This window comes from Microcaecilia unicolor, chromosome 5, assembly GCF_901765095.1.
Source record: "Microcaecilia unicolor chromosome 5, aMicUni1.1, whole genome shotgun sequence".
Taxonomy (NCBI): Eukaryota; Metazoa; Chordata; class Amphibia; order Gymnophiona; family Siphonopidae; genus Microcaecilia; species Microcaecilia unicolor.
In genome coordinates, this window is record NC_044035.1 from 183723138 (window position 1) to 183736663 (window position 13526).

At 44.8% G+C, this 13526-nt stretch overlaps 1 protein-coding gene across 1 annotated transcript in view; it reads right to left on the reverse strand.

Annotated features, from left to right (window-relative positions):
- VRK3 (VRK serine/threonine kinase 3) overlaps positions 1 to 13526 on the reverse strand; it is a 321038-nt gene that overhangs the window by 252738 nt on the left and 54774 nt on the right. Inside the window, 1 exon segment of the mRNA XM_030203653.1 lies at positions 12358 to 12500. Within this exon segment, the coding sequence (XP_030059513.1) occupies positions 12358 to 12493 (136 nt within the window). The 5' untranslated portion in view covers positions 12494 to 12500.

Here is a 13526-nt window from a genome sequence, read left to right on the forward strand (position 1 = left end):
TCCTTTAAATCCAGGGAACATAGCCAATCGTTTTTCTGAATCATTGGTAGAAGGGTGCCCAAGGAAAGCATCCTGAACTTCTCTTTGACCAGGTATTTGTTCTGGCCTCTCAAGTCTAGGATGGGACGCATCCCCCCTGTTTTCTTTTCCACAAGGAAGTACCTGGAATAGAATCCCTGCCCTTCCTGCCCGGGTGGCACGGGCTCGACTGCATTGGCGCTGAGAAGGGCGGAGAGTTCCTCTGCAAGTACCTGCTTGTGCTGGGAGCTGAAGGATTGGGCTCCCAGAGGACAATTTGGTGGAGGGGAGGCCAAATTGAGGCCAAAGAGGAGGACACCCATCTTTCGACACAAATCGGAAGATGGGCGTCCTTCTCACAGGGTTGCCCAAATCGGCATAATCAAAGCCGATTTTGGGCGTCCCCAACTGCTTTCCATCGTGGGAACAACCAAAGTTCCCGGGGGCGTGTTGGAGGCGTAACGAAGGCGAGACTTGGGCGTGCCTAACACATGGGCGTCCTCGACCCACAATGGAAAAAAAAAGGGCATCCCTGACGAGCATTTGGACGACTTTACCTGGTCCAGTTTTTCTTACGACCAAGGCACAAAAAAGTGCCGAAACTGACCAGATGACCACCGGAGGGAATTGGGAATGACCTCCCTTTACTCCCCTAGTGGTCACTAGCCCCCTCCCACCCTCAAAAAAGAACTTTAAAAATATTTTGTGCCAGCCTCAAATGTCATACTCAGGTCCATCGCAGCAGTTTGCAGGTACCTGGAGCAGTTTTAGTGGGTGCAGTGCACTTCAGACAGGCGGACCCAGGCCGACCCCCCCCCACACCTGTTACACTTGTGGTGGTAAATGTGAGCCCTCCAAAACCCACTGTACCCATATCTAGGTGCCCCCTTCACCCGTAAGGACTATGGTAGTGGTGTACAGTTGTGGGGAGTGGGTTTTGGGGGGCTCAGCACACAAGGTAAGGGAGCTATGTACCTGGGAGCTTTTTATGAAGTCCACTGCAGTGCCCCCTAGGGTGCCCGGTTGGTGTCCTGACATGTGAGGGGGACCAGTGCACTATGAATGCTGGCTCCTCCCATGACCAAAGGGCTTGCATTTGGTTGCTTCTGAGATGGGCGCCCTTAGTTTCCATTGCTGAAAATCAGAAACGACCAAGTCTAAGGACAACCATCTCTAGGGACGACCTAAATGTCAAGATTTGGGCATCCCCGACCGTATTATCAAAATGAAAGATGGACGCCCATCTTGTTTCGATAATACGGGTTTCCATGCCCTTCGCTGGGATGTCCTGCGAGGACGTCCTCAGGAAAACTTGGGCGCCCCTTTCGATTATGCCCCTCCATGTTACCCTCACTCATTCTCCCATCAATACACCCCCACTCACATCCAAAATAGACATAATTCGATGCTCTGTTCCTTTCATCACCCTTCCATCTACCCACATCCCCTAGCCCCATCCATCTTCTGTTTTGTTCCCCTCCCCCTAGCCCCATCTCCTACTCTGTTCCCCCCCAACATACCTTAGCCTCATCTTCCACTCTGTTCCCCTCCCTTCTATCCACACCCCCAAGCCTCATCATCTCCTCCTGCTCCTTCCCTCTCCCCCATCCATCTTTTGCTCCTTCCCTCAGAACTCCTCCACGCCCCTTCCAATCCATCTTTTGCTCCTTCCTTCCTCCCTTCCCCCAACCACAGTCCGTTTGCTCCATCTTTCCTCCCCTCACCCTGTCCCATCCATCTTTTGCTTCTTCCTTCCTTCCCCATTCCGTCTTTTGCTCCTTCCGTAGTTCCATCCATTTTCCAGTATCTCCTGTCTTTTTGACTTTTTTTCTTTCTCCATGTCCACTGTCATTCCCTCTCTGTCCTTACCAGCACCTTCTCTCTGTGTCCCTCCCCCTTCCTCCCTATAACATATGGTGTCGCTCTCCTACTCTCCCTTCCCCCCCCCCCCCACAAGGTCCGGTGTCTCTCTCCCACTTTCCCTTCCTACAAGGTCCGGTATTGCCCGTCACCCCTACAAAGTCCGGTGTCGCTTGCTCACCTGTCTTCCCTCTCTCCCTACAAGGTCCGGAGTCGCTCGCTCTCCAACCTTTCCCTGCCGCCGCCAAAGGGTCAACTGTTGCGCTCTCTCCCTTTCCCCTGCAAGCTCTGGTGATACACTCTCTCTCTTTCCCCCTCCATGCCCCCCAGCTGCAGTCTTTCCATCTTCCGAGTCACTGGCAGTGTTAGCGATGTAAGCATGCTGCCTTGGCCTGGCCTGGAACCCTTCTCTCTGCAGTGAGTGACCCGCCTATGTAGAAACAGGAAGTACCAACAAAGTCTTCCGGCAAAGGCAGCATGCTTGCATTCCTAACCCTGCCAGCGGCCCGGAAGATGAAAAGGCTGCAGCGGAAACAGAGCGGAGGAGCGACACCAGTCCTTGCAGGGAGGGGTTGGAAGGAGAGAGGGAGATTCCATAAAGAAAATTAAGAGTGAGATGCTGGATAAAGAAAATAAAGAAGCAAGCCGTTGGGGGAAGCAATGCTCCCCTCCGTTTCCCCCAAAATAAGCCCATGGTGGAAAGGCTTTCAGGCCACACATGAGATCCTGAATAATGGTGTTACACAGTAACATATAGTAACATAGTATATGACGGCAGATAAAGACCTGAACAGTTCATCCAGGCTGCCCAACTAGAAAACTCATAGTATAAAGTACAATACGGATACTTCTATGTTTGTGCAGTGCTACGTACGCCTTGTAGCGCTATAGAAATGCTAAATAGTAGTAGTAGTAGGCCTTGAGCTAAGGAAGTTGTGTGTATGTGGGAAGGAAGTTCAACAGGGATGGGCATTTGGATATATGGATGAGTGAGAGTGAAGTGTGGAATGGAGGATGAAGTACTTACTCTTGGCTTGTGGAATATAAAAGGGATGAATAATCCAATAAAATTAAAGAAAAGTCCTCTAGTTGCTGAGAGAAGCTGCAAGAAACAAACTGGGTGGAGAAGGCTCCATGAATCTCGGCTAAATGGATGGAGGGGTGTTATGTGGCTGCCAATAAGGCTAGAAAGAAAGGAGGAGTGGTAATTTTAGTGGCTAAGTGGGCAGGTTTTTGATGCAAGGAATTGGTGGTGGATAATGAAAAATGGTATGTGGTATTGAGGGGTAAGTTAAGGGGCTGCATGATCACCTGTGTCAATGTGTACGGCCCTAATCAGAAGAGAAAGATATTCTTCCAAAAGCTTTTTTGATGTGATTGTGTAGGAGGGGAGAGGGATTATGATTTAAATGGAAAAGGGAAGGAGGCTCAGCATATTAGGGAGAAGGGACTGGTAAACATGATGAAGCAGCAGAAGAAAGAAATGGGGTTGGTGGAGATGGTGGAATCCCCTTGAGCAAGACTATGCTTTCTATTCACCCCCTCTTTTTGAATAGATATATGGCAGATAGTAGTGGAGAATGTGTGGCGAGAAAGGGTGAAACAGTGGCTATTACACTTTCAGATCATGCCCCATTGTTTCTGGAGCTGAAATGGAGGGGAACCAGAGAAGTGGAGGTTCAGAGCATCTATTTCGAAAAAGTCTGTAAATCAATACAGAGGAGTGGAGTGGAGGAGTGGCCTAGTGGTTAGGGTGGTGGACTTTGGTCCTGGGGAACTGAGGAACTGAGTTCAATTCCCACTTCAGGCACAGGCAGCTCCTTGTGACTCTGGGCAAGTCACTTAACCCTACATTGCCCCATGTAAGCCGCATTGAGCCTGCCATGAGTGGGAAAGCGCGGGGTACAAATGTAACAAAAATAAAATAAATAAAATACAGCAGAAATGAGCAGAAAAGTTTGACATACCAGGGACAGATGTACAACTCTCTGGGATATTACACTTAAGAGGGCCTCTGACAGCACTGTGTGCCCAAAGGAAAAAAGAATGGGGGAGGAAGTGGGATCATAAGAAGGAGCAGAGAGAAGAGAACTAGTGGCAACAGTATATTTTGCGGAGTCAGTTTAATGGAGAAATTAGGTCTTGCCTGCTAACTTTTCTTTCTTTTAGTTCCACCAGACCAATCCAGGACTTATTGATTATGTCTGAATATCAGCAGGTGGAAACAGAGAATACAGAACTGTGTGCTCTGCCCTATGCAGCTCCAGCACTTCAGTATTTTGATAGCAAACTAGCAGAATACTTCCAAAGTGAACATTATTACTGAACCATTTTTCCTTTTTCATGCATCCAGTAAAGAAACATAGCAACTGTTTGAGAAACAAAGAAGAAGAAATGGAATTATGTGTACAGAAGACAATCAATATTGCTCAAAGACAATCAATATTACCCAATACAAAAACTGGATCAGGGTGGGTATCTGTACTGGTCTATTGGGACCATAGGAAAGAAAGGTTTAAGACAAGAACTAATTTCTCCTTCCTTAGTATCCTCACTAGACCAGTATGGGATTTTTAGGATTTAATCAAAGCAGTCCTCAGGAATCCCTGTTATGACAGAAGTTCCAAAAGAAGCTTCTGCTCTTAATGCAACATCTACAGTGCACTCCATTTAAGTGCACGTTGGATAACAGCATGCTCTGTTTACCTGCATGCCGTACTTCGGTCCCGTTTTTGGCACCATCAATTTCTATGGGGACAAACTTCAATTTAGCGCACCACTGATAAGTGCAAGATTCGCTTATATGCATGGTTCAAGACCGCTCCTCTGCAGGAAAGACTCTGCATAAGCACGTGCATGGAATATGGAAGTCGATTGGCGCTTGACAACCGAGATTTCAAATTTACCGCCTCTTTAACTGCCCCAGGCAGATTAGGGGAAAGAATGTTGTTGGAGCATGCACCGGGGTTGTTGTCATCGCAGCGGCAGAACTCTAAGACTTAACACTGCTGAACGAATAGAAGTTCTTAAAAAACTAGAAAACAAAGTCAAGCATCTAATGCTAAAGAATATGGTGTCAATCCCAGTCAAATTTCACGTGTCTTGAAGCAAAAAAAACCAGCTTCTGAAAGACTGGCAAACCAATACAAATCCACAATGGAAACGAAAACGGGCGGGAAAAGCTGAGGAGGTAGAAGATGCTCTTCTTCTGTGGTTTTCTCGAGTCAGGAACAGACAGTTTCCTGTCAGTGGTCCACTGCTTACGGAGAAAGCTAACCAGGTAGCAGAAAGTCTTGGACTGACTGAATTCAAAGCCACTGTTGGATGGTTGGAAAGATGGAAGGAAAGGAACAGCATAAAATTCAAGAAACAGCATGGTGAGAAACAAGACGCTGATGACTTTGGTGCTGAAAATTGGGTTGTTTCAGTTCTTTCTACCATCTTGAATGAGTTTGCACCTCGTGACATTTTCAATGCTGACGAAAATGGTCTCTACTGGCGAGCGATTCCTGATGGAACACTTGCATTCAAACATGCCGAAACTACTGGAGGTAAAACATCGAAGGACCGACTGACAATCCTCCTTTGCTGCAATATAGATGGGAGGGAGAAAGAACCCCTCGTCACTGGAAAGAGCAAACAGCCCCTTGCTTCAAGAAAGTTAAGCGACTTCCTGTGTCATACGAGGCTAATGCAAATTCATGGATGACTGGGGAAATTTGGAAGCAGTGGCTAAAGAAGTTAGACACTAGAATGCAGGCAAAAAAGCGTCAGACTTTGCTGCTTTGTGATAACTGTGCTGCACACAGGGATGATGTCAGACTGTCTAACAACAAGGTGGTCTTCCTACCACCAAACACTACCTCTCTGATCCAACCTCTGGATCAGGGCATAATAGCCAATTTCAAACAACATTATCGGGCTCTTGTGCTACATCGTCTGATGAGCGTTATGGATGACCAGACTAGCAAGGATAAACGTGCTGTTGAACTGGCTTGTAATCTATCACTGTTGGATTTCTTACATATGCAGAAAGAAGCCTGGAATCATGTTACACAGGCAACCATTGTGAACTGCTACAAGCGGGCAAGCTTTGTTAAGGATGTGGAGAGGGATGAAACAGGTGCAGCTGTTGCAAACGCGTCAGATGAAGAGGTTATTGACAACCCAGCCAGTTTTACTGAAGAGGAGTTCCATCGCTAGATAGCTGTTGATTATGATCTACAAACAGCTGAAGACAGCACTGATGTTGAGATATGCTCCTACACGCAGGCAACAACGGCTGACGATGGAACAGATGAAGAAATGAGCAGCAAGGCACATGCTGATGAAATTCAATAACCTCCTCCTGTCACTTTTGCAAGAGCGCTGGAGAGTCTCAACACCGTGCAGGCCTATCTGGAGGCCAATGGATGTCAGTGCTATGACTGTTTTTACCATCTGGCAGACGTAGTCTATGGAACTCAACAGACCCAAGAGTGTACAGAGGACTATAACTGATTACTTCAAGCCAGCCTAATGTCAGTTAACTGAGACTGTATACTGTACGTATAATAATAAACAGTACTGTACATATGTTTATCAGATGTCAAGCTTCTTTGGGTCACAATGGTTAAGTGCATGCTCTGGTTAACTGCATGTATTTCTTTGGTCCCAGAACCTTGCACTTAAGTGGATTGCACTGTACTTGGTAATGTTTCACAAAAGTGAAAAGTGAAGGCAAGTCACTGCTCTACAGATATCTGCACAGATGAATCCAGAGACTTGTGGGTTTTGACCATCTACCAGCAGGAGGAGATAGAGAGCACTTAACTGAACTATGCCTTATAGGACAGAATGCTCCTTGGCCAGCCAGTATATCTCGTAACAAAGCAGAAGGCAAATACACAGTGAAAAACACAGCCCCTTCCTCACAGAAATACACATTTTATCCAAAACATCCAATGACAAATTCCTAGAATACAACAACCAGAAGAACAAAACGAAGACAATGCAGCAAATACTTCCTCAAGATGAAGATATCCTGGCCACTAGGACTATAAAGAGCAGGGTGGGATTCTGGATTCATCTGCTGCCAAGTAAAAGAAAGAAAATTTTCAGGTAAGACAATTTTTTGCTCCTCAGAGTCAGCAGCAGATGAATCCAGAGACTTGTGGGATGCAGCAAAGCAATTCCTAAATAGAGTGGGAAGTCGAAATCCCCGCAGCAAGAACCAAAGCTCCAAAGACGACTCCTCTCAAGCTGGCCCCGGAAATCTCAACAGCCCGCGTAGCCGGTCCAGAGGTGAACACCCGGAAAGGATATATGCCGAAGATATAACGTCCTTAACCCATCATGCAATAGTAGCTTTAAAGGCCACCTTCCCTTTATGAGCCCCCCCCCCCCCCAAAAAAAAAGCACGAACAGATGATCCGACCAACGGAAATCATTGGTAGCAGCCAAATACTGCATATAAGCTCGCTTAAAATCAAGGAAGCACAAAAGCTGAAAATCCAATGGATATTGGTCCTTGCGAAAGCACAGCAGAAAATGACTGGTTAAGGTGAAAGTCCAAGACCACTTTTGGAAGAAACAACGGAACTGTATGAACATGATCCCCAATCTCTGAGAAATGGAGGAAAGGATCCCTGCAAGATAGGGCCTGCAGCTCGGAAACCCTCCGTGCCAACAAAACAGCAATAAGAAACACCAACTTGAGTATGAAATCCTTATGAGTGGCCTTACGCAGAGGTTCAAAAGGAGCTTTCTGCAGCAACTGGAGGACTAGATTAAGACTCCAATCCAGACACAGATGCACTACTGGTGATTTAATGCATGCCACAGCCTTGAGGAAATGAACCACATCCAGCTGCGATGCCAGAAAGGAGTGAAAGACTTGACCTCGATAACATGCAAGGGCCACGACCTGCCCCTAAAGATGCACCACGACCGCCAATCTTTCTGCAACTCATTCTGCAAAAAGGCCAAAATCTGCAGTAAAGAAGACTGAAATGGAGAAATAACCCTCTCGGAGCATCAGGACTCAAACACTCACGAAACTCGAGCATACGCTACTGAAGTTAAACACTTTTTGGCTTGAATAACCCTTTTTTCTCAACTTCAACCGCTCAAGAGCCAAGCTGTAAAACCAAAGGGGGAAGAATCCTCCATCTGAACAGGACCCTGGCAAAGAAGGTGGGGAGAAATTGGAAGCTGAAATGGCTTGTCCACGAGCAGACTGATCATGTCCGCTTTCCACAGCTGTCTGGGCCAATCCGGAGCAATTAGAATCAGCCAGTCCTGGTGAGACTGAACTCGATCTAGGACCCTGCCTAACATTTGCCATAGGGGAAAGACATTCAGCGGCACAGACTCCAACCACTGCTGAAGCAGAGCATCTAGGCCCTCGGAGCCATGCTCCCTTTTCCTGCTGAAGAATCTGGGAACTTTGGCATTGCATCGAATCGCCACAAGATCCAGCCCCGGAGTCCTCCACTGCCGGACAACTAGCTGAAACAAAGACGTCGAGAGTTCCCACTCCTCCAGATCCAAGATGTTCTGGCTTAGAAAGGTCACCTGAAGCTATGGAAATTTGAGGTAGTTGAGACTCCACCCACCGGTGAAGCAAGTCCACCTCCTTGGCCAAGGTAGGGATGCAGGTGCCTCCCTGCCCATTAGTGTGTGTAATCACCGTCATGTTGTCGGAAAGGGCATGCACCAGCTGCCTGCAGTGCTAAAATGGAAATCTTGAACAAAAGCTTCAGAGAGGACTCCAGCTTGTGGTCCTGCACATCTTTGAGGGCCTATACCCTTTCAACCAGCAAAGTAGTCTTTTTGGTCACCACTGCCACTAAAGCATCCACTTTAAGCAAATATAATTTGTCCATCTCCTCCTGCAAGACTGGATAGAGGCACAACACAGCTAGGCCTACATCAGAAGTAACCGACTGTGCTAAGTTCCTGCATTGCCTCATGAATCAGAAAGGCTTTGGGTACGTGTCAGGTTTCTTTAAGTTATCGCAGAGCATGAGAAAGGAATGCCTCTTATCTCACCCTCTTCTTTGCCAAAGTAATAGAAGGGTTGGAAGAACAGATAAGGCAAAAGAAAAGATAGGTGTGAAGAGCATAGGAAGGGAGGAGCATAAAAATCACCTTGTTATACTGATGATGCTTTGCTATATGTATATGTTAGAATTGGAAGGATCCATTCTTGCGTCCTTGGAGGTGCTGGAGGAGTATCCATGTCTGTCGAGTGGAGGAGTGGCCTAGTGGTTAGGGTGGTGGACTTTGGTCCTGGGGAACTGAGGAACTGAGTTTGATTCCCACTTCAGGCACAGGCAGCTCCTTGTGACTCTGGGTAAGTCACTTAACCCTCCATTGCCCCAGGTACAAATAAGTACCTGTATACAATATGTAAGCCGCATTGAGCCTGCCATGGATTGGGAAAGCGCGGGGTACAAATGTAACAAAAAAAATATCATTCCCACCTTAAGAATTTCCCTTATGCCATATTTGTCATGTTTGTCTGTCCTTAGATTATAAGCTTTGTTGAGCAGGGACTGTCTCTTCATGATCAAGTGTACAGCACTGCATACTTCTAGTTGCACTACAGAAATGATAAGTAGTAGTAGTAGAGTATGCATATTGTCTGGATACAAGGTGAATGTGTTTAAGTCAGACAGTATGCCATTTAGTGGATTTGACTTTGTTTAGGTGGATTAAATATTTGGGGGTTGAGGTTTCCCCATGATTAAATGAGTTCTTCCAGCTTAACTCTGTGCCCTTCTTAAGGGAGTTTAAGGAAGAAAAGAGAAATGGAATGGGACTGTATAGAGATGGACAGGGAGGGTGACTATGATTAAAAAGAATAGGCAGTGTTGTATAGTAACTAAGTAAAAGTAACTAGTTGCTATACTTATAAAAGTTTTGTAACTTTTACCTGTAAAGAAGTATAGGAAATATTTGTTATTTTTACTTAAATAATACATTTCACCAATTTCTGCTACTTTTACTTAGTTACATCTGATGCTTGCAATAAAAGAGAAAGCAACATATAAATGATGATTCCTTGGTAAACTAAATGAAGTGGCAAAAACTGGAACAGGATTCTGCTAATGCAAGCCTTGTCATGCATTAAACTGTGGATTATCTCATTAAATGTTGCTGTTCAAGCAATACAGCCTATGAGAACAGTGGAACTGCATGTGTTTGTTGAACTACTGGTCTTCACCCAAACAGAAAATGATGAGTTGGGTATTTTGGAGCAGAAATGAAGCTGAATCTGGTTTCAATTCTTGGTAAAAAGACATATGTTTCTACCATAGCAGACTGCTGGTCATACCATGAAAAAAAGTTTTACATTGGGATTACTGTCCACTAGATTGATGAAGTCTTTAGAGAGGAAGTCCTCCTTCCTGGCCTTATGATGATTGAAGGGTTTGCATACATTTGACGTTCTTGCATCAGTTATCAAAGATATTATACGGAGTTGCCATGTGATGAAAATGTTTTTGAACAATGATTCCAACTTTATGAAGCTTCTCTGTAACTGGACAGCATGATGATAATAATGAAGATGAAGACAAGATGCAGGCGATGAATTAGACAGCATTACTTCTAATGCAGATGATACCGACAATGATGATAAAATATTCTTTACTATAAGAAGGTATATAATTTCGGACTGAGACTCCCTTGATTAATACCTGCAGACCCATCAGAAGACATCAGTAATATTGCAGCCTAGCCTGATTTGAAGAACTTTTTATCAGAATGAACATGCCTCTTCTTGCCGGTACAGTTGTTGAACACCTTGTTAGCTTTGCTGGTTTAATATTGACTCACAAGTGCACCCACATGAGTGATAGCCAGTCTTTTTCAAAATTTAGCTTTCTATAAAGCAAAGTGGACTGAACTGTAGAGTAATAAAGTTGTTGGAATAAAAATGTTAAATAGTAGTTGCATTACTTTTATTCAAAAAGTATATCCTATATAATAAAACGCACCTCCAACATTCTGAAGCTGACTGCATGGCTGAGGCATTCCTGCTCTCTGTATCCATCTCCTGAATTGACATCACGTACTTCCGGTTCGTCACAAGCAGAAGTGATCAACCACATGAGGTTTCTCGGCTTCAGAATGTTGGAGGTGCATTCTATTAAATAGGATTGGTCAGTTCCTTGAAGCACAGCCAGAGCTCAGCGTCCTGTACAGTAATGCTCAGACACCAGAGAGAGAGGGGGGGGGGCTGACACCAGAGAGAGGGAGGGAGGGGGGGGCCTGACACCAGAGAGGGGGGGGGGAGATATCTCTGTCACACACACACTCTCTCTCACAGTCAATGTCTTTCTCTCTCACACATTTACTCTCTGTGTGTCACACAGTCACTCACACTCTCTCGGTCTCATACACTGTCTCACAGAGAGTCTGTCTCTCACACGCACTGTATCTGTGTGAAACACACTCTCTCTCACACACACTGTGTCTCACATACGCACTTGCACACACTCTCATTCTCACACACACACATTCGCACCCAGACTCACTGTCTCTCTCACACTTGCACATTCACTCTCTCTCTCTCTCACACACACTCTCACATACACTCTCTCAAACATACACACTCCGAGGAAAACCTTGTTAGCGCCCATTTCATTTGTGTCAAATATGGGCCTTTTTTACTAGTTAGGCAATAACTTTTTACTTTTACTTAAGTCCATTTTTTTGTGTTCTCCAAACTGTACTTTTACTTAAGTATGAAATATGCCTTTATTTATAATTTTATTTAAGTATACTTACCTAGTACTTTGAACAATGAATTGGCTTCAAAGTGCTTTATACTTGTTTACTACGGTGCCAGTCAGAATGGCTTCTACTTATTTTAAGGCATTGAATAAACTGATATCTGAGTTTATTTGGGCAGATCGGAGGCCCAGAATATATTTAAAGACCTTGTAAAGAGCTAAGGGGGATGAATCTTCCCAACTCCTATCATTACTACTTAGCAGCAAAATTCAGTCTCTTGAACCAACGAAATACAGAAACCATAACCTGCCTCAAAAGCCTGTCTTGTTGCACAGTAGAGAGCTGCATGGGAATGGGATCGCAGGATTTCTGCGGGACTGGAAGAATTTGTTGGGGATTCCCCCAGGGATGTAAGAAAATTGCTGCAGAATGAAGCTTGGAACACACAGAGGGGCAGCTGGGACACCAGACTGAGGCTTGCAACACTCATTGGTTGAACAGTGAATACCACCAAAAAACCATGGGAGGCTGTTGGAATTGGGAAGAAATGGAGAGCTGCGAAGGAGTGTCAACTCCTGTGGGTACAGGTGGGGATGGAGGAGATTAATTGCGGGGATGGGTGGGGACACAATGGATCTTAGCGGGTACGAGTGGGTATGAATTAGATGCCAGTGGAACAGTTGGGGACGGGTGATATTTCTGTTCCTGTGCAACTCTCTCTATGGCACAGCACTCAATAATGAGAATGAAACATACCTGATGTGAGCGATGTCGAAGTACCCTGCAGTATCACCTCTTGTTCATCTCTAGGCAATTTAATGCCACAATATGGACAAAATATAAACAAAGGCTCTGCTTTCTGACCACACTGGGGGCAAAAATGTACAATCATCCTAAATCTGTAAAAAAAAAAAAAAGTTACATCATAGATCATTATCCATGGTACAATGAAGATATCTGATCTGAAAAGCAAGGATGAACTGTAATTGAAACTGTTAAAGAGTTAATATGTTGCAGACTTCCTGTATCCATGTGATGTGTTAATATTTTCATGTTTAATAAGGCACCATTTTAGCACACACAGGCAGACAAATGTTCAAACAGTCCCTCCTGAAATCCACATAAGGTCATGAAGCCAGTGCTGATCCTAGGTGAGTAATGGGTCTAGGGGTCCAATCAGCATGCCTGTGGCCCCACCTCTACTCATGCCTTTTGTACCTCCACCCCTCAGATTCCCAGCAGGAGAACAGCACTTCTTACATATGCTTGCCTCCTTTATTGAAGTCTGAAAATGAGAGGTGGTTGGTGTTTGTGTTTATTCATCCAGACTCATAAGCTTTATAATAATTTACATGTTAATCAGAATGGAAAAATTATGAGTTACCTGATAACTTTCTTTCCTTTAATTGCAACAAACTGAGTCCAGAAAATTGTGAGTTATGACCATTTACCAGTACATGGAGATAAAGGGCAAGAAACTGAATCCTCTCATATAGGACAGAATTCTGGTCAGTCAGTATTTTTCATAAAGCAAAAAGGATATAGTAAGCAGAACAAACTTCTCATTCTTCATAGCAAACAGAAACCAAAAACCTATGAACACAAACTCAACATATCAAATTCAAACAGAGAAACTATCTTAGGGTCTGTTTCTGGACTCATCTGCTACGATTAAAGGAAAGAAAATTATCAGGTAAGACAATTTTTCCTTCCTTTTCATCAGCAACAGATGAGTCCAGAAAATTGTGAGATGTAGAACAGCAGTCCTCAAATAAGGTAAGATATAGAATCAGCTGCGGAGAGTACAACGCTCTGAAGGATGCTTCTGTCCAAGCCAAGACATCCAAGCGATGTTTGGAAAATGTGTGTAAAAAGGAGTACGTATCCGATCTGCAGATTTCCTCAAGGGAAAAAGCCCGAGACTC